We start from the raw sequence: 19,292 nt of genomic DNA, 5'->3' as shown, positions 1-19,292 counted from the left end.
TATAATAGCTTTTCTTACAGTGAGCTAGCTAAAATGTGATCTCAAATCTTGTTTATTTGGCGTAATTTATCTACATTAAATCCTGAAATCGTGCTATGTTTATGGTAGGTGCTCCATGAATAACTAAATAATTAAAATTTAAGTTGAGCTTTAGTCTAATTTTAGAAAAGTCACAAATAAAGAGGAAATTGCACTTTTATAAGTACATAAAATTGAGCATACCTGGTGATAACTGTCACCTGCCTAATCTGCCATTTGTTTTTCAGACCAATGGAGAAGTAGGTTTTATTCTTTTTCTTTTGGTAAGAAGTTGAAGATGGACTCAAAGGTGAAGGGGCAGTAAAGTCTTCAAGGGAAACTAGGAAAAATAGGACAGTCTTCCCAAATTTAAATTGAAGTTGCATTTCCTTTTCTGTTGGCTACGAAGATGATGACGTAAGATATTTGGGTTGGCGATATTACTAAAATTAATCATTTAAAATAACAATATGGAAAACCTCACTTGTATTCAAGCAAAAAATAAACTGAATGTAAACAATAATTTTCTCTGCTTATTAGTCCATTAGACTGAAACTTTGCCCAGTATAATTTTATAAGATTCTAATAAAGGCCCACAATATCATGGTTATGGGAAAATTACTATATTATTGAATCACACATGGTTTATTCAGTTCTTAAAATTGCAGTCCTCCCTCCCTAGATGTTCCAGACTTGATGATATAGCATGGGTTACTTGAGTGTGTTCTCCAAACAGATGTCTCCTAACATACAATCTTATATTACAGTTCATCTCTGAAAAGGGGATAATAATAGTATCTATCCCATTTGCTTGTTGTAAATATTGTATGTAAAGCTCATGGAATGGTGCTTGGCACATAGTAAGTGTTCAGAATATGCTAGCTATTGTTGTTTATTGTTATTGCCCATGTTTTAAGAAATGGAAGGGAAAAGCAAGAGGGAGAAAAATATATTGCCGCTCCTTTGTATGAAGAGTAACTAGGGGAAAAGCATAGGACCGTGCATTATAAAAAATAACCTACAGTGTTTATAAGATGTATTAATTAAGGACTTAAAATCACTAGATTGATACAGAAATTAATTTAAAATTTTTTTCTAGAAGTAGTCATTTTTATAATTAAGGTTTTCTTTTTTCATTGAATACAATTAGTTTTTTTAATATTAATCATTCAACATTTGATTTTTAAAAAATGCAGATTATATTTCCACTCCTGGTTAGGCAGTATAATACAGTGTTTAAGAGCACAGTGTTTAAGAGCCAGACTTACCTGGGTTTGAATTCTGTCTCCTCAGCACTTACTGTGTACCTTCAGACAAGTCCTGAAGCTCTGTTTGTTGTTTGTAAATGAGGATTATAATAGTGCCTATCTTATATGTTTATTTTGTGAGTTAAATGAATTAATATATATAACGGGTTTAGAATAACTTGCGGCATCTAATAGTAACCACTATAAAAGTATTATTGTTATTAATGGCTAGATTTTTTTAAAGCATCATTAGTTCAGACACTTCCATTTGAATACTCGTACTAGAGTTTCTTGGGATTAACTCTCAGAAAACAGCTCTTATGAAACTCTTATCCCATCCAGTGTTCAGAAATAAAAATCCTATTAAATATCTTGTTAGCTAGTACTGTGATTCTCAGTTTTCTTCTTTCTGTTAAATACAGCTCTGAAACAGATTCCTTCAGGAACATAATCCTTCTGTTTAGAACTCTTAAAGTACTGGGTGTATTTTATTATTTATCTTTAAATCCTCAGAGCCTAAACATACCTAATATTTGGTAGGTACATAAAAAATGATGAGTGAATGCATATATAGTTTTCAGGAAGTAGTCTACCTTCTTGCAGTGTATTTTAATGGCTGATCAAGAATAACTCTTTGTTAGGGGTCCTTACAAATGTCTGAGCTTTGGAGTTAGTAATTACTGTACTTAATCTTTCTCTTGTTCAGTTGAGGCATATAGGAAGTTTTCTTGTCTTTGGTTTTGTATAAAATAATGACATTATTGTAAAAGAGGTACAGAAAACTACTTGAATAATTTACTGGCTTTTGACAATTATCTTCATATTAATATGTTTCAGTACTTTGGATAAGAATAAGGAATATAAAAGTTTCTGCCATATTTGCCTTGTTCTTTTTGTTTTGGATTTTGAAAAATTTAATAAGTGAAACAGAACATTGCAGATTGATAGTGTGTAGTCTCTCTTGTTCCCCTACTCAGTGTCACTTTCCTCCGTCTTTCCCTTCCCGTAATCAACAATTGCAAATTTGATTTATAGTCATTTAGTCCACATTTTCTTATTTTTACTACACATATCTAAAACTGTTCTAAACATTGTTTACTTTTAACAATGTGTAGAGATGCTATTCTGTGCATCATTTTGCATCTTGCCTTTTTTTCCTCCCATGTAATATTGTTTTTGACACAGAAATAGACTACCACGTGTACAGTCACCCGATATAAGAAAGAGGTGACATTCTAGTGCAGCATAGAAAGGATGGCCTGTATCAATTGGATATCCATTTGGGAAAAAAAATGTATCTTTGCCCCTATTTTGGACCATACTCCAAACTCAATTTCAGATGTATTTCAGGTTTGATTTTAAGTGGGAAAATAATAAGTTTTTAGAAGAAAACATGGGAGAGCATCTTCATTATCTATGAGGAAACAAAAAGCACTAACTATGAAAGGAAAAATATATTTAGATAAATTCTGTTTATCAAAAGATACCACTAAAATAATGGAAGAGGTAACAGAGTAGAAGATATTTGCAGTACTATAATGTATCCAATAAAGCAGCGGTCCCCAACCTTTTTGGCACCAGGGACTGGTTTCCTGGAAGAAAGACGGTTCTTCTGTGGACATGGGTGGGTATGGTTTTGGAATGAAACTGTTCCACCTCAGATTATCAGGCATTAGTTAGATTCTCAAATAAGGAGCGCACAACCTAGATTCCTTGTATGTGCAGTTCACAATAGGGTTCATGCTCCTATGAGAATCTAATGCCACTGCTGATCTGACAGGAGGTGGAGCTCGGGCAATAATACTTGCTTGCCCACTGCTCACTTCCTGCTGTGCGGCCCCATTCCTTAACAGGCCACAAACTTGGGGATCCCTGCAATAAAAGACATCTGGAATAGATTAACAATCCTCCAAATCAATAAGAGAAAGCTAGACAACCCAATTAAAAATAATAAGCAGAAGACTTTAATAGTCACTTCACAAAAGAGCACGTTGAAATGGCCAATAAGCGTATGAAAAGGTATTCCACTTCCATAAACATCAGGGAAATTAAAACCCCACTACACACACACACACACACACACACACACACACACACACACACACACACACACACACACACACACACACACACAATGGCTAACATGAAAAAGACAGCCAAAACTAAGTGTTGATGAAGGAGATACAGAGCAACTGGTTCTGTTATACACTGCTAGTAGGAGTATAAATTGGTATAACCACTTTGGAAAACTGGCAGTATCTGATGAAAGTAAACATATTCATATCCAGCAATTCCACAACTAGGTGTATACTCAACAGAAATGCATACATATATTTTCCACAAATACATGTACTGTAATTTCGTAGTTACACTATTCATAATATACCCAAACAATTCAAAAGGATAATTACGGAGTTTGAGACCAGCCTGGTGAAGATCCCTTCTCTACAAAATATTAAAAAGTGAGCTGAGTGTGGTGGCACGTGCCTGTAGTCCTACATACTTGGGAGGCTGAGGCAGGAAGATCTCTTGAGTCTAGGAGTTTGAGGGTACAGTGAACTATGACCATGTGACTGCATTCCAGCCTGGGTGACAGAACAAGAGCTTGTCTCTAAAAAGTAAAAATAAATTAATTATGATATACAGATAAACAATTTGGCAATAGGAATGAACGATCTACCATTGTATGTAGCAGTATAGGTGATTCTCACCTTTACAATGATGAAAGAAGCCATAAACCAAAGAGACAATACTCCATTTTTATAAAGTTCAAAATCAGGCAAAACTAATCAGTTGGGGAGGGGCATAAGTTAGTAAAGTTATCTTTCTTGATACAAATTTTAGTTACACAAAGGCATTCAACTTGTGAAAATTTGTTAAGCTGTGCTTTCTGGATATATGTTCTTATATGTATGTATGTTATATTACCCAAAAAACATTGTTTTGAGATCTATCCATGTTGGATGTTAAGAGTTCTAGTTTATTCATTTCAGATGTGGTGTGTGAACAGACTGCAGCTTATTTATTGATTCCCTTATTGGACTTCTAAATTGTTTCCAGTTTTCCTCTGTTTCAAATAATGCTGTAGTCAATTGCTTTTTTTTTTTTTTTTTAAACATCTTATACAAATAATATGAGAGTTCTTCTAGGAGTTGGCATTGTTGAGTTTTAGGGTATGCTCATGTTTAGCTTCATCAGATACTATCCAATTGTTCTCCAAACGGTAGTATAATTATAGGCTCACCAGAAGTGTTGGAGAGTTCCTATTGCTTTATATTCTTGTCATCACTTGGTATTGTCAAATTTAAAAAATTTTTGCTAATCTTATTGTGAAATGATATCAATATTTTAATTTGTGTTATCTGTTAACTAGTGTATTTGATCATCTTCCTACATGTTTATAGGTATCCTTATCTATTGCCCATTTTTTGCTTTTGGGAATTGTCTATTTTTATTGCATATTTTTCTAGTGACTAACTTTATATTTTTCTTCATTTATGTGCAATTTTCCTTGATTCTCAAAGTCCATATATTCAGGAAGACCTCCCCACCCCCTTTGATTTTTAAGACATTAGTGGAATTTCACCTGTAAACTTTAAACCTGGAGTAAGTCAATCCTCCTGAGATTTTTCCTTCAGATTTTAATCTTTTTCCTGTTTCTGTTTGCCTGCCATTACTCCTTATTTTACTAATTCATTTAAACTATAGCGGATTTTCCCCTTTTTTGGTTTTGAGAGGTTGGTGGTGATTTGGGGAGGGAGAAATGAGAAGCAATAGAAAAATAAATAAAAATTTGCCTAAAGTTTATAAAATTGATATAGCTATGTGTAAAATGCTTAGAGTATGCTTGTGAACCTTGCTGGGTTTTTTTTTTATACATTTGAAATTCATTCTAGATTCAGCACTGTACAGCCAAAGGCCATTTATTTCATTTTATATTGTCTGCGTTGCAGATGCTCATCATTACATGATTAGTTTGTGTGTGTGTGCGTGTGTGTGTGTGTGTGTGTGTGTGTGTGTGTGTGTGTGTGTGTGGTCCACGCAGTGCCTGTTTTCCCCCACATTCTCAAGACAGTTCCATGTATCTATCCATTATTCTGCAAAGCAACTGCATTAACAGTTGAAACTTCACCCAGTACCACTGGTGCTTTGACATTTTTGTGATATTAGAGAGAAAATGACCAAGTACTTGGTAGCTGTGTTTCCCAAATACTTTAAAGGTGGTTTAAAGGGTAAAAGGAGATGATGTAAATAGTGCTTGCTTATTTATCTTCTGTCAGGGTGTGGTAATAGCAGCAAGGGCCTGGAGCTCCTGAGCTGTTTACAGTTGTCACAGAGCCTGTGAGGCTGGGAAACCTTCCTCGAGAATATCCTGGCCCAGATTTCTTCAGCATTCCTTCTCTGTTGCTTCTGCCTTCTGCCTTACGTGCCAGAGAAAGAACTCATGACTTCTGTCCAGAGTCACAAAATCTTGGCTAATCTTGATGAAGGAGTCTTGCAGCATATTCTCATGGCATGAATCTTTTGAAGAGAGGTGCCAGTATAACATAGCTTCACTAGGAAAACTCTTCCTAGAATAGAATTGGATTTCTTTTTTTAATGGTTTGATGTAAGTCAATGAAGAAACTTGAGTCTATTTTAGTGTAGAATGACTTCAACCCCCATCAAGTTTGGAAGTCGTCTCTGTGTGAGATTTAGAAAGGCTGTACACAATACAATTAGGTCTTGCTTTGTGAAGAAATTAGTATAAAAATGACAATTAATTTAGAAGTGATCATTTTAAAGCATGTTTTATATAAAAATATACTCCAGTATTTGTAGAAAAAAGCCCTAAACTGAGTCTTGATTTTATTTTTAAAAAATTTGTAAGTGGTAAGGATTTTGGTTTTCCTAAGCACCATATACTTAAATACCATTATCACACTTAAAAGATTATTAACAATTCCAGTAATATAATCTTGAAATTTCCTGATTGTCTCAAAAATCTTCGCTTTTGCCTCTTTTATAACAGTTTTAACTCCTCGGATTCCCTTCCCTTTGCTTTTTTATGCCACTGATTTATTGAAGAAACCAGGTCATTTGTCCTGAATAATGTTGCACATTCTGGATTTGACTGATTGCTCCCTTGTGCTGGTGTTTAACTTGATCCTATATCCCCACTATTCCCTGCAAACTGGTAGTTAGAACCGAAGGCTTGATTCAATTCAGGTCGAATCTTTTCTTTCTTCCTCTTTTTTTTGGTAAGAATCCTTTATAGTTGATGTTGTGGTATTGCATCATGTCATGAGAAACATGGTGTCTGGTCATCCTCATTGAGTGATACTGAGATGAATATGTGGATTCTGTTTGTACACCGTTACTCTGTTGGTATAGAAGGGCCCATTATAGTCATTTAAAACTTTTTAAGATGCTTAAGAATCTCAGAAAAGATTCTAACTTAGCAGGCGTAAGGGAAGAAACATCTATTATTAATAAAACATGCAACACATACAAAAACCCCCAAACCTCTCTACATTTACTCAGATGTGGTAAGAATCACTACATTTAAAATGTAATTAGAGTGACAAAAATTTACTCTTCTACAAATGCTTTGAGATTGTTTATCTTATATAAAATGAAGCATATTTTAAAATATTAAGAGCTGTGAAGATGTTTGAGATTGCTGTGGTGTAATAAAAAAGTACTGACTCTGGACACAGGAGGCCAAATCATTTTTTTGAGGTCTATTTTTTTTTACATTTAGAAAATAATAAGACCGGGCATGGTGGCTCACACCTGTAATCCAGCACTTTGAGAGGCCGAGGCGTGTGGGTCACCTGAGATCAGGAGTTTGAGACCATCCTGGTCAACATGGCAAAACTCTGTCTCTACTAAAAATACAAAAATTAGCTGGGCGTGGTGTTGCGTACCTGTAATCCCAGCTACTCGGGAGGCTGAGGCAGGAGAATTGCTTGAACCCAGGAGGCAGAGGTTGCAATGAGCCAAGATCGTGCCTCTGCACTGCAACCTCAAAAAGAAAAGAAAAGAAAAATAACATATCTATCACAGGGTTGTTTTAATGATTAAATGAAATGATTTATTTGGAAGCAATTCAGCACCCAGTAATTAATTGAGTCTAAATCTGAAATTCATTCCAACAATACAGATTTTTTTCAGTCTATATCTTCAAAGTAAGTTTAAGAAAATTAAACAGTATCATGTGCTGTTTTAGCTATGTCTGAACAAGTAAGCTTTTATATTTGAGCTTGTTTTTCAAGTGATAGTAGAGTTGATGCAGTTCTAACATAAGTGTAATTAAAGTAGGCTTTTTGAAAAAATAGCCTGTGGAATTCTTATTACTGTTTTTCCTCCCTACTTTCAGCTTCATTTACCTCTTAATTCTCCTTTGCCTGGAAGTGAATTGACCAAGGAACCTTTTCGTTGGGATCAGAGACTCTTTGCATTAGTGTTGCGGTTGCCTGGCACCATGTCAGTAGAATCAGAACAGTTGACAGGTGTGCCTTTAGATGACTCTGCAATCACACCAATGTGTGAAGTGACAGGCGGTAAGTTTTTTGCTGGCAGTAATTTGGTAACTTAAAGCAGATTTTATCTGAATGTTTTAAAAGTGTACATTCAAAAGCTCCATGTTTGTTTTTATTTAACAAGTTAATATTAGGAATTAATAGGCATATATGCTTTTAACAGTACATTTATTGCTAATGGTCTATGATCTTCATTTGAATAGAATGTGGGTTACTATTGGACATGACAAGGAATGGTAATATTTTTTCTACTTGTATAGAAAATGCTAGTATTTGAAGTTGTTAAACTAATTTTCTTATCTACAAAGATTGCCAATGATTTAGAAGTACCATAGCATTATTTTTTGCAAAAACTGTCTTGAGAATCATCTCTGTGTATTTGATGAGGTATGCTTGGTTAAGTGCAATTTTTCCCAGAGGTAAAGAGATTGATAGATTAAAGGAAACAGATAGTGAGGTCTTATCCAGCTTCTGTTTCACTTATACATCAGATTAGGTAGGTACTATGCTAAGTGAACATCAAGGGAAATCTTGAAATACAATATGTAATCAACTCAGAACTCATTTAATATAGAATTGGCTAACAGGTGGATTGATTTCATATAGGTATGTATTGCGTGCCTACTGTGTACCAAGTATCGTTCCATGCTTTTGGCATTCAGTAGTCAGTAAGACAGACACGGCATTTTTGCTTTCATGGAGCATTTCAGTTCTCACCTGAGAATTGTATTAAAATAATTTTAATATCAAATTCTGTATTTGATATTAAAATGTGCAAGTCTAGCATTCCACTATTTTACTTATGATAAGGGCCTGTGACATAATCTGCAGACACAGTTGGTGCGCTAATGAGATTCGTCATTGCCAGCTACATAAGAGAAAATGTAAGTTCTAATTAATATTTTAGGTGCATTTTTTCTAAAATTCTATGGATTTTGGAAATCTGCAAAATTCACAGACAAAAAGGGATTAACCTTACACAGGTGTGTGAAATAGATAGAAAACTGTTATTCATGTCATTAAATGCTTTCATTTTATAGAAATGCTTTTTGTGAACTTTTGTAATGCCTTCACAATTTAATTAACAAAGGGTAAAAAAGGCATATATGTAATTTTTTTAAGGGACAACCTGTCATCTACATTTGAAAATTAATGAACAATTCTTGTTACATAGATAATATTTTTTGGTGACAGTCGTATTTTTTTCTGTGGGAGGGTGCACATTTATATTCATGAAATTTTAGTTTCCAGCTTTGAACTGGCACACTTGTTAAAAATTCTGATTTTTTTTTTTTTTAAACTCTGGGGATTTTACTTAACAGGTTCTGAAAGGCTTGGAGGCTATAACATTCTCACATTGGAAATTCCTTACTAGGAATTACTTAGTTTGGACTTAGAATTATGATGAACTTTTGGGACTTAAATATACTATAACTTTTGTCACTAGGATCAGGAATATTCAGAGTGTGAAGTCAAGTGAGTGGTATAATCAAAGAGTCTGAAAAGAACCATGAGACATCATGTAGCAGTCTTGCCTTTAGGCAGTAATGTATTAAAGCTACTTTGCTTATTCTTTGAAAGGAACATCTCTAGAGAAGTTCCAAAGTCATCCTTGGTGATATCTTTCAATGATGCAGAAATCTTAGTCAAGAAATTAGGAAGTCTTCCCTAAATATACATTCTAAATCCTTCCTGATGTGATAGTTTATTTGCCCGTTTTCATGCTCTTACTAGCAATGAGTAAGCCGCTCAAATGTCACTCACCTTTTCATATCTCTGAATAATGTGTTTCCTTTCTTTTTTAATTTAAAGGATGTTCACTAAAGAAAGTTTTGGAGAACACCAGAAAAGTAGAAAGAACAAAAAAGATAATACCCACTGGTATTGCACTATCCAAATATGTAATCACTGCTAACAATTCCTGTGCATTTTTAAAACTTAAGGTTGGCCGGGCGCGGTGGCTCACGCCTGTAATCCCAGCACTTTCGAAGGCCAGGGCGGGCAGATTACCTGAGGTCAGGAGTTTGAGACCAGCCTGGCCAACATGGTGAAACCCCGTCTCTACTAAAAATACAAAAATTAGCTGGGCGTGGTGGCACACGCCTGTAATCCCAGCTGTTCGGGAGGCTGAGGCAGGAGAATTGCTTGAGCCCAGGAGGTGGAAGTTGCAGTGAGCTGAGATCGTACCACTGCACTCCAGCCTGGCTGACAGAGAGAGACTCTGTCTCACAAAAAAAAAAAAAAAAAAAAAATTTAAAGTAGTTGTTTATGTGTGTATTTGTGTACATTTATTTTTCCCATTATGGAGTAATTCATGTTCACTAAGGAAATGTTGGAAAAAATTCATCTGTATTGCCAAAATAATAATATATTTCTTTCTATGTATTTTTTTAATTGCATAATTGTAGTCATTGTGAGCATTTTTCTTTAGATACCAGGTAATTAATGAGTGCCCACTCTATGCCAAATAACTGTTACTGGGTGTTGGGAGTACAGCAGGAACAATAGAAAGCTTACGTCTTTGTACTGAGTGACAGATAATAATCATGTAAAATAAATAAATGATATTTTATAGTAGTACTACCTACTACTATTGTAGTAGATAGTAGGGTGCTACCTACTATGAAGACAAAACAGAGTAAGGGAGTAGAGACTAACTTAAGGCAGAGACTAACTTAGGCATATTCTACCTAAGTTTTCGTCTGAGGAGGTAACATTTGAGCAGAGACCTGAATAATGGAGTTAATTACACAAATATCTAGGCAGAGGAAATGGCAAGGAAAGGGACATGCTCTCTATATATTTGGAAGCAACAGGAAGGCTGGCATGGCTGGAGCTTACATAGGGAGGAATAGAGTAATAGCTAGGTTTAGAGAGGTAGGCAGGGGCCAAATATTGAATGGCTCTTTAGGCTACAATAAATATTTTTTGAGGAAATGGCAAGGAAAGGGACATGCTCTCTATATGTTTGGAAGCAACAGGAAGGCTGGCATGGCTGGAGCTTACATAGCGGAGAATAGAGTAATAGCTAGGTTTAGAGGGTAGGCAGGGGCCAAATATTGAATGGCTCTTTAGGCTACAATAAATATATTTTTATATTCCAAGTATGATGTGAAGCCTTTTGAAGGCTTTTTATAGGAGGTGACATCTGATTTCTATTTCTGAAATATCACTTCACCTGTTAGATGAGAATATAGAGTGGCAAGAATGAAAGCAGGAAGACTAGTAGTAGTACTTTGTTCTATGCTAGCTTTGGAGGTCCTGAGAGGTGGCTTAATGCAAAAGAGAACCAAGGATGAGGACGATAAGGGAAGAAGCAATCCAGGATGGTTCCCAGATGATTCAGTTGGTCTGAACCACTAGAGATGGATGGCTGTGCCAAGGACTGAGATGGTACACTGGGGAGAAGCAGGTTTAGGGGAGGTGCAAGGATGATAGCAAATTTTAAAATGTGTAATAGACATGTTGTTGAATATATCAAGAATTTTTTAAGTATTTTATAAAAATTATAGATATTTCTAGATTAAATACACTTAACTTTCTTAGCCTCTGTGAGGACTATTGACCAACTTAGAAATGTTCATTTGCTTCTTCTCTATTTGACAAAGATGCTAATACTGCCTTTAGACTCACTGTATTTAGTTTGACTTTTGTGGACTCTACATAACCCAAAGTGAGACAGCTTCTTGACTTGAAGGTGTGTGCTAATAAAACTTTTTTCACAAATACAAGTAGTGATCCTAGAAACTTTATGCATTAGCACAAAGTGTTGTATATCCCAAGGAGTAAGTTTTGACATAGACAATAAGTACACATGAGGAACATTACGGAGGATATAGGCTCACTTTGTAAAGAAAGCAAAATTTGCTATTTCTGTTTAACTTTTAAAATAATTAATAGATTTTTATTTGCCAAGTGACTCACTTTATTCTTCTTCTCCAATTTTTGTAAAATATACTGATTAGTAATTTTATTTCGTGTTAAGATTAATTTGCTTATGTTTTCTTAATTGATGACACAACTTAGGAGAGCAGAGATAATTGTCATGGTTTATATACTTTAAAATTTTTGCTTTTTAATGACATCTTAGGAATATGCTTAAATTTCATGAAATAAGATACTCAACCTTTATGTAAACTTCTAATATTTTGCATGTAAAGATGGTTAGCCTTTTTATGGATTGCTTTTTGTATATACTTAAATTGACTTAGAAAAAAATTTGAATTTACCAATTCTTTCAAATAAGCATGACTTCATATAGGTGCTGTATTTTAAGTACTGATTTCAAATTCACAGAGGATTTCCAAGGGACAAAGGATATCCAGAATAGTTTCTGATACACTGTAAGGGTTTGAATTGTAACTCTATCACTATACTAACTTGGAAAAGTTAGTTAGCCTCTCTGTGCCTTGGTGTTCTCATTTGTAAAATGGGGAAAATAACCCATACAATTGTTGCTGAGATTAAAGAAATTAATAATCATAAAATGATTGGAACAGTGCCAGGCACATAGATACTCAGTAATTGGTAGATATTTGTTAAGGTTATAATCATCATTATTTTATACAGTTAAGTTGTTATATTTATTTTTTCTAAGTAAAGCTGACTTTGAGGATTTGAATCGCCATTGTTTATAATGTTCTCTTTTCTGAGTAGCCTTTAACAAATCACGTTAAGTGTAAGTTGATATGAGTAATTTGATGTGTCAAATGTAATGATGTAGCTTGTGTTGTGAAATAATTGGTTGAATGTGTAAAAGAGTAGGGCATCATATTGAGCTTATTACAAATAATGTTGCAAAATATTTGGCCAAAGATTGAGTTTTAGCTGTCAGGGTTTTTAGTGTTGGTCTGGATCAGAACTGTATAATAGAAATCTGATTCAAATTTCATATGTAATAAAAAATTTCATAGTAGCCACTTTAAAAATTAAAAATAGATGAAATTAATTATAATATACTTAAATCAATATATCCTTATTACTTCAGTATGAGATTGATATTTTAAAATTACTAATGAGATGTTTTATATTTTTTCATACTAAGCCAACAAAATCAGGTGTATATTTTACACTTACTATACATTTCAATTCAGACTAGCTATATTTCAAGTTCTCAATAGCTACATGTGTCTAGTATATAAAGTATTGTATAGAAAAGGTCTAGATATTTTTGTTGAAAATTCCTCTTTAAAAGATCTTTTCACTGGTATCTTTTTAAAAAAATCACTAGTATTTAATGCTTCTGAACCAGAAGTAGTATAAGTTAAAACGTACAAAAGGGGAATTCACGTGAGACAGGTAATTCCCAGGTGTTTACATAAGCTAAGTGAAATTCAGAAAAGCACATGCTACCATCTGTATATTAAAACACAAATATTTAAAATACTTAAAAACTGCCAGTAAACAAGTAGTTATTGCATACCTACTATGTGCACAGTAAATCTTAGTGATAATACTTTTGTTAAGCAGGAATAAGATTTTGGGGAAACAGTTACTAGATGTGTGTGTGTATATGTGTTAAAGATAAATTGTATTGCATAACAGTTGGATATAGTGTTTTTTATATATATGTTTTAAAAAACATAAAATATGTGACTTGTTTTCATTGTGTTTTGTTCAGACCAAGAATTCTATGTTCCAAATACCTGTAATTAGAAGAAAAAATTTACATACTCTCACAAAATGGGATTGTTGGTTGGTTGGAAATAATGATTTTTGTGGATTCTTTCATAAGATAATGAAATTAGTACAACTTTTACCATTGAACTTTTGTTAATTAGTACTGTCAGAAACCCCACAGTTGTTTTTTTCTTGCTAAAGATAGGAATTCTTGCAACTAACTAGTTTACTATATTCTTCTTCTTTTTTTTTTTTTTTTTTTTTTTTTTTTTTAATCTCAGGCCGTTCATATTCTGTGTGTTCTCCAAGAATGCTTAATCAGTGTCTGGAGTCCTTGGTGCAGAAAGTACAAAGTGGGGTGGTAATAAACTTTGAAAAAGCAGGACCAGATCCTTCCCCTGTAGAAGGTATTATTGGACTTTTCTTTTAGACATTCAAAACTTGCTTTATTGTTTATTCAACTAGAACTGAAAACTTACTGTGATTTGGCCTTAAGATAGCCAAGGCCAAATTGTTAAGACAGAAAGGCTGTTGGTAAAGAGGGAAGATTAAATAGGAAAGTCAAGGTAAACTAATGGTAGTCTAGTAGCATCACCTTTTTGTATTAATGATTGTCTATTGCCTGACATTTTGATGAGTCAAAAGCCTTTTCAAAAATTTATAGATAAGCAACTTTATAATTTCTTTGTAGTATTATACAATTGCCTCTCAACATATATATGCTTCTCCTATGCCCTTTAATTCCCAAAGTGTTCAGTCCTAGATGTTTAACTCCTTAGCTACTTTTGTACCAGGGATCAAACTGATTGAAACTAAATGGTTTATGTGGGTCAAAAATGAGGAACCAGGCTTTGCCATTAAGCTTGATTCTTCTAACTCTAGCTGAGTCCCACCTGGCTTTTTCTTGGCTTCTGTAATCATGAACTATTTCCAATAGCCAGTGGATATAAGGAGTTATAGTAGAACTAATGGATGGTTTATAGTTGAGACCCTCTGCATTGTGTGTTACCTATTTCAAGATTTAAGAGTCATTGCTGGGCACGGTGGCTCACACCCCTAATCCTAGCACTTTGGGAGGCCAAGGCGGGTGGATCACCTGAGGTTGGGAGTTTGAGACCAGCTTGACCAACATGGAGAAACTCCATGTCTACTAAAAATACAAAATGAGCCAGGCGTGGTGGCGCATGCCTATGATCCCAGCTACTCGGGAGGCTGAGGCAGGAGAACTGCTTGAACCCGGGAGGTGGAGGTTGCGGTGAGTGGAGATCGCACCATTGCACTCTAGCCTGGGCAACAAGAGTGAAACTCCATCTCAAAAAAACAAAAACAAAAACAAAAAACACACACACACAAAGATTTAGAGAATCATTTAATGATAATTGGCAGAGGTGGTCCACTAAAGTAGGTACCTGGGAGAAGAGAAAGATCATAGAGATGAAAGAATGGGGGCACTGAGAGGGTACTATAGGGAAGGAATGGGTGATAACAATAAGTTGTGTCATGTCTGCTTTAACAAAACCAAACTTAAAAAAATTTTAATTGTTACAGTGTATTTATTTTAAATTATTTTAATGCTTTGTTTAGAGTTTGGTACTAGTAAATGTTTGCTGAATTGTTGAAGATAGTTGCTGTTTTGCTAAAGTTATTTTAGATTAAAGGTAGGTGCTTTGGTCTAGATTTGCTTATTAAGTTTTTTTTTTAGGCTTCGGTTAAAATGATTTCTAAGAAATACTCAATTTGCAAAACTTATTTATTCTAGTATTTATTGTGTGCCTGGCACTGTTTTTGACATTTGGGATATGATGATAAAGGTGGCAAATTGGGTGCTTGCTCTTATCATCTGATGAAGAAAACATGCCATTCATCAAACAGATATTCACCGTAAAGTATGTTTTATGTGTTCCAGTTGGGAAGGCAAAGGATGCTGCGGACCTCCTTTGAACTGGCGAACTCATAGTTGGAATTTGTACTTATTGTCTAATGAATTACAATCTAGTCTAAATATTCAGCAGACATAGTGTTCTGCCATTTAAGAAAAATAGGAACACCTGGAAAAAGATATTAGGAATTTTTTATTAATTTAAGTAATAATGGATATAATTTAACTTTTTATGCTTATCCCCCCCTTGTGATATATGCTTTCTTTGTCTTAATTTCTTTGCTATAGATGGGCAGCCAGATATATCAAGGCCTTTTGGATCTCAGCCTTGGCATAGCTGTCACAAACTCATATATGTCAGACCAAATCCTAAAACTGGGGTTCCTATAGGTCATTGGCCTGTTCCAGAGTCTTTTTGGCCAGATCAAAATTCGCCAACACTAGTAAGTACCAGAGACTGTAACTATGTAATAGTAACCATTCAGCTGTCTTTCCTATTAGTTTTAAATTCTGTTGTCAAAGCTGTGATTAATTTATGGGGATTAGACAGATGTTCAAAGTGCTATGATACCCTGTTACTTGCTTTATTATGTTGCTTTGCTATGATAACCCTGTTACTTTGTTTATTATGAAGTAATAGAAAAAAGGCATCTCCTTCGTTTAGAATCTAGTACTATGCTTGCGATTTTTATTCTTGGCTTCTGGGTTCAAAATTTCCTCTTTAGACTCTAAATGAGGATTTGTCTCTGGGACACAATTTAGGATTTAAACGAAGGCTTAGAAAATAATTTTGATAGTTTGCCTGCAATTTTTTAGGACTTAGTCTTAAATTCATATTGATATATATGGTTTTAGTTATATACAGTGTTGCAGATTGGAGGTTTAAGCTAGAACAGATTTTCTGATTTTGTTTACCTGAATTATTTTTAGGAACAATGAAGTTTGCTGAGCGATCATGGTGAATTATCAGTATTCATTATATAATTCTTAAAATAATAGGGTACATTTATACAAATTAATATCCATTTAGTCGTGTTAGTATACTCTTTTTTTCCATTTTTTTTTCCAAGTATCTGAGGGCATTAAGGGATATTTTGTGGGAGAGCATGGCAGTGGTTCTCCTTGATTTTACCCTTAGAAAATAAGAATTATATTTCAGGGATCATTAAGCAGTCTAATAATGTTTGATACAACAAAACCTTTTTGAAACCTTTTGTACTTCAAACTTGTATCAGCTTTTCAGGATAATTTTTATTTTGAGTTTATAAAGTGATATTTCCTTTATTCATTAGGGATTTAATAAAGTAGTGCATGAAGTTAAGGTTTTCTAAATTTCATTGAAGTATCTTCATTATACCTTTTCTTTTTTTCTGATAGAAGCATCATAGTTTTTTAGTCTGGCTTTATGGAGAAACTTCCAATTTCTTTGGTCATTTTACTTTCTTTTCTGGAGCTCTTTCAACTCTTACAGAACAGATACCGTATTTGTATGAAATATTGTCATGTTGGTTATTTATTCTATTCTATTTATTTAACATGTACAGGAGAACATACAGTACCTGAGTTGTAATGGAAAGAAATCCAAAACCAGTATCAGAACCCTTATCTATTAATGCTGCTCTAGCAGTCTATCACAAATTCTTACAAGCCATAGAGGGTAGGTAGGACTTCAATTGGAGAAGGAAATAGTATGAGAAAAAAATATGGAAGTGAAAAAGAACAAGGTATGTTTAGAGGAGTAACAAGTAGCTGAGTATGGGTGGATCATAACATGTATATAGGACATTGAGAGTACTATTAAACTAACCAAATTGCTTATGACTTTAAATGCAGGGTTAAGGAATATTAGCTTTTAAACAGTGGAGTTCAAAGAGCAGTCGAAGATGTTTTTAACAGACGTCTTTAGAAAAATTGATTTGGTGGTGGTTATATGCAGTAAAATTAGAAGGGGAGATGAGTTGAAAGGCAGGTAGGTTACCTATGAGGGCTATTGATATGGTTCACATAAGAGATTTTAAGTGGTTGAATTATGATGATGGAAGAGAGAATAATAAATAATATTGGAAAGAACTGGCAAACTTTAGTAACTGAAGGATATTAGGGGAAGTGAAATTTTTATAAATTACAATATTGAAGAAATATTCCTACTGAAGTTAAGTGTAATTTACAAGATGTGAATTTGAATCACGGCACTATTAGTTATTAATTAGTGCCTTTGGTTATCTTTTGTAAGCATTTTCCCATCTGTTAAGTGGCTTATAGCTCCATCTCATAGGGTTGTTTTGGGAATTAAACAAAATCATATATGCAAAATTTTCTTGGCCAAGTTCTAGAGGATCTTTCCCTCCACTTTCCCTCTTGGATCTCAGTATTTTTATTCACAGAATAAGTGTGTTTTGTGGACTGATTCAATAAACTGTGTGTCAGGTGCATGCTAGGCACAGGAGCAGAAGATGAGTAAAACATAGTGCTTCCCCTCTGAACATTACCCATCTTTGGGCAGGTCAGACACGTACACATCATAGAGTACAGTGTGCCAACTGTAATGGAGGGGTGGGGCAGAGCCAGAGGAGGTGGGCCTGACAGCCTGGTGTGTTTTTGGAGTACAGAGTGGGAAGGGGTATGAGGGAAGAGGTCTTTTAGAGGTTGTTACATGCCAACTCATTTTTCTAAACTTTGTTTGCAATATGCAAGGGAGAAAATAAGTACTTGGCATGGCTGAAGCATGGAATCTGTATGGCGTGGTGGTGGGAAGGCAGATAGCGACCAGATCATCGAAGATCTTTATATGTGATATTAAGTGTCTAGACCCTATTTTTAGGTGATTGGCTGTTACTTTTACCTAACAGTTTTAGATAGGGAAATTATATGATCCTATTTATATTTCACTGCCATAGGATTGATCAGAGAGGGACTGATTAGAAACTAAACAAAGCAAAAAGCATTTGTACTAGTCTAATCTGAGAAATGATGAAGGCCCAAATTAAAGTGGTAAGAAATAGAAGATAACATTTCTAGAGAGATGAGAGTTTAGTATTGACAGAAGGCAGCAACTAGTAATGACTACCTACCATGTTTATGTGTTCTGGTAAGTGCCTTAGAATTTGTGATATCAGTTTATCCAGGTCTTTGTGACAGTTAAATATGGAGGATGAGGGGAAGATATCAAGAATAACGGCTAGGTTTTTAGAACAGGTTTTGTAGCTTGGGGGAGAAGAAACAAATTGTACATATTGTGTCTGAGGGACCTGTGGAAGATTCAGGTTATGTCTAGTGGGTAGTTAGATACAGCAGAGAAATAGGAGCCATCTGGCCCCAGCAGTAGATTTGTGAACCACCAGGGTATAAGCAGTAACTGAGGCCAATAGAGTCCTTTATAGCTATGACATTTAAAATTATTTCCTCATAGCTCATTTTGTTCACAATTTGTGAGATTTTTAGGAAGAGGACTATTAAGAGGTAGATTGGGGAGTAACATGCCTTTTTAAAAAAAGTATTACTTTTTTATACCTCTAGAACAGGGGTTTCTAAAATAAGGGTGTGTATCCTATAGAGTTTACCAAAATGATTGCTGGAATAGGGAAGGAAACATTAGAAGTTCTATTTATGGTTATTTTTCTCCTATTTTCATACCATTTTGGTATATATTTTGTTACGCACATCTACATTTATAATTTGTATAATTAGAAATATATAGTGTGTTCAAAAACTGATCAAGATCTATGATTACTTTGGAAGTCACTACTCTCTATAAGTAATTGCTACAAATGAAGACTTGTGAGAGTTTCTATATACATTTCTCATTTTTTGGGTGTAAAAATTAATGAATACTCAATTACTAAATTTTGCATAAGACCTAAAAATATTTTCATTTCTATACATTTTCAAGTGTTTATCTTTTTCTTGTGAATATTACATAACTTTAGCATTACATTTTCAAGTGTTTTCTTTCAGCTTAATGTTGCTTTTAGCAGTAAATCAAACTCTTACTAGCAAGACGGAGGA

General features: G+C 34.3%; 1 protein-coding gene across 5 annotated transcripts in view; it reads left to right on the top strand.

Annotated features, from left to right (window-relative positions):
- INTS6 (integrator complex subunit 6) overlaps nucleotides 1–19,292 on the top strand; it is a 106,973-nt gene that overhangs the window by 50,045 nt on the left and 37,636 nt on the right. For all 5 annotated transcript variants that reach the window (XR_010130644.1, XM_063697614.1, XM_004054532.5 and 2 more), the window contains 3 exons: nucleotides 7,627–7,810; nucleotides 13,690–13,815; nucleotides 15,576–15,730. Coding sequence is in view for 4 of the 5 variants with exons in the window: in XM_063697614.1 (XP_063553684.1) it covers nucleotides 7,627–7,810; nucleotides 13,690–13,815; nucleotides 15,576–15,730 (465 nt within the window). In the remaining variant the exon portion in view is untranslated. The remainder of the gene's footprint in view (nucleotides 1–7,626; nucleotides 7,811–13,689; nucleotides 13,816–15,575; nucleotides 15,731–19,292) is intronic.

The sequence above is a fragment of the Gorilla gorilla genome, chromosome 14 (assembly GCF_029281585.2).
Source record: "Gorilla gorilla gorilla isolate KB3781 chromosome 14, NHGRI_mGorGor1-v2.1_pri, whole genome shotgun sequence".
Taxonomy (NCBI): domain Eukaryota; kingdom Metazoa; phylum Chordata; class Mammalia; order Primates; family Hominidae; genus Gorilla; species Gorilla gorilla.
This window is presented reverse-complemented; position numbering and strand designations above follow the sequence as displayed.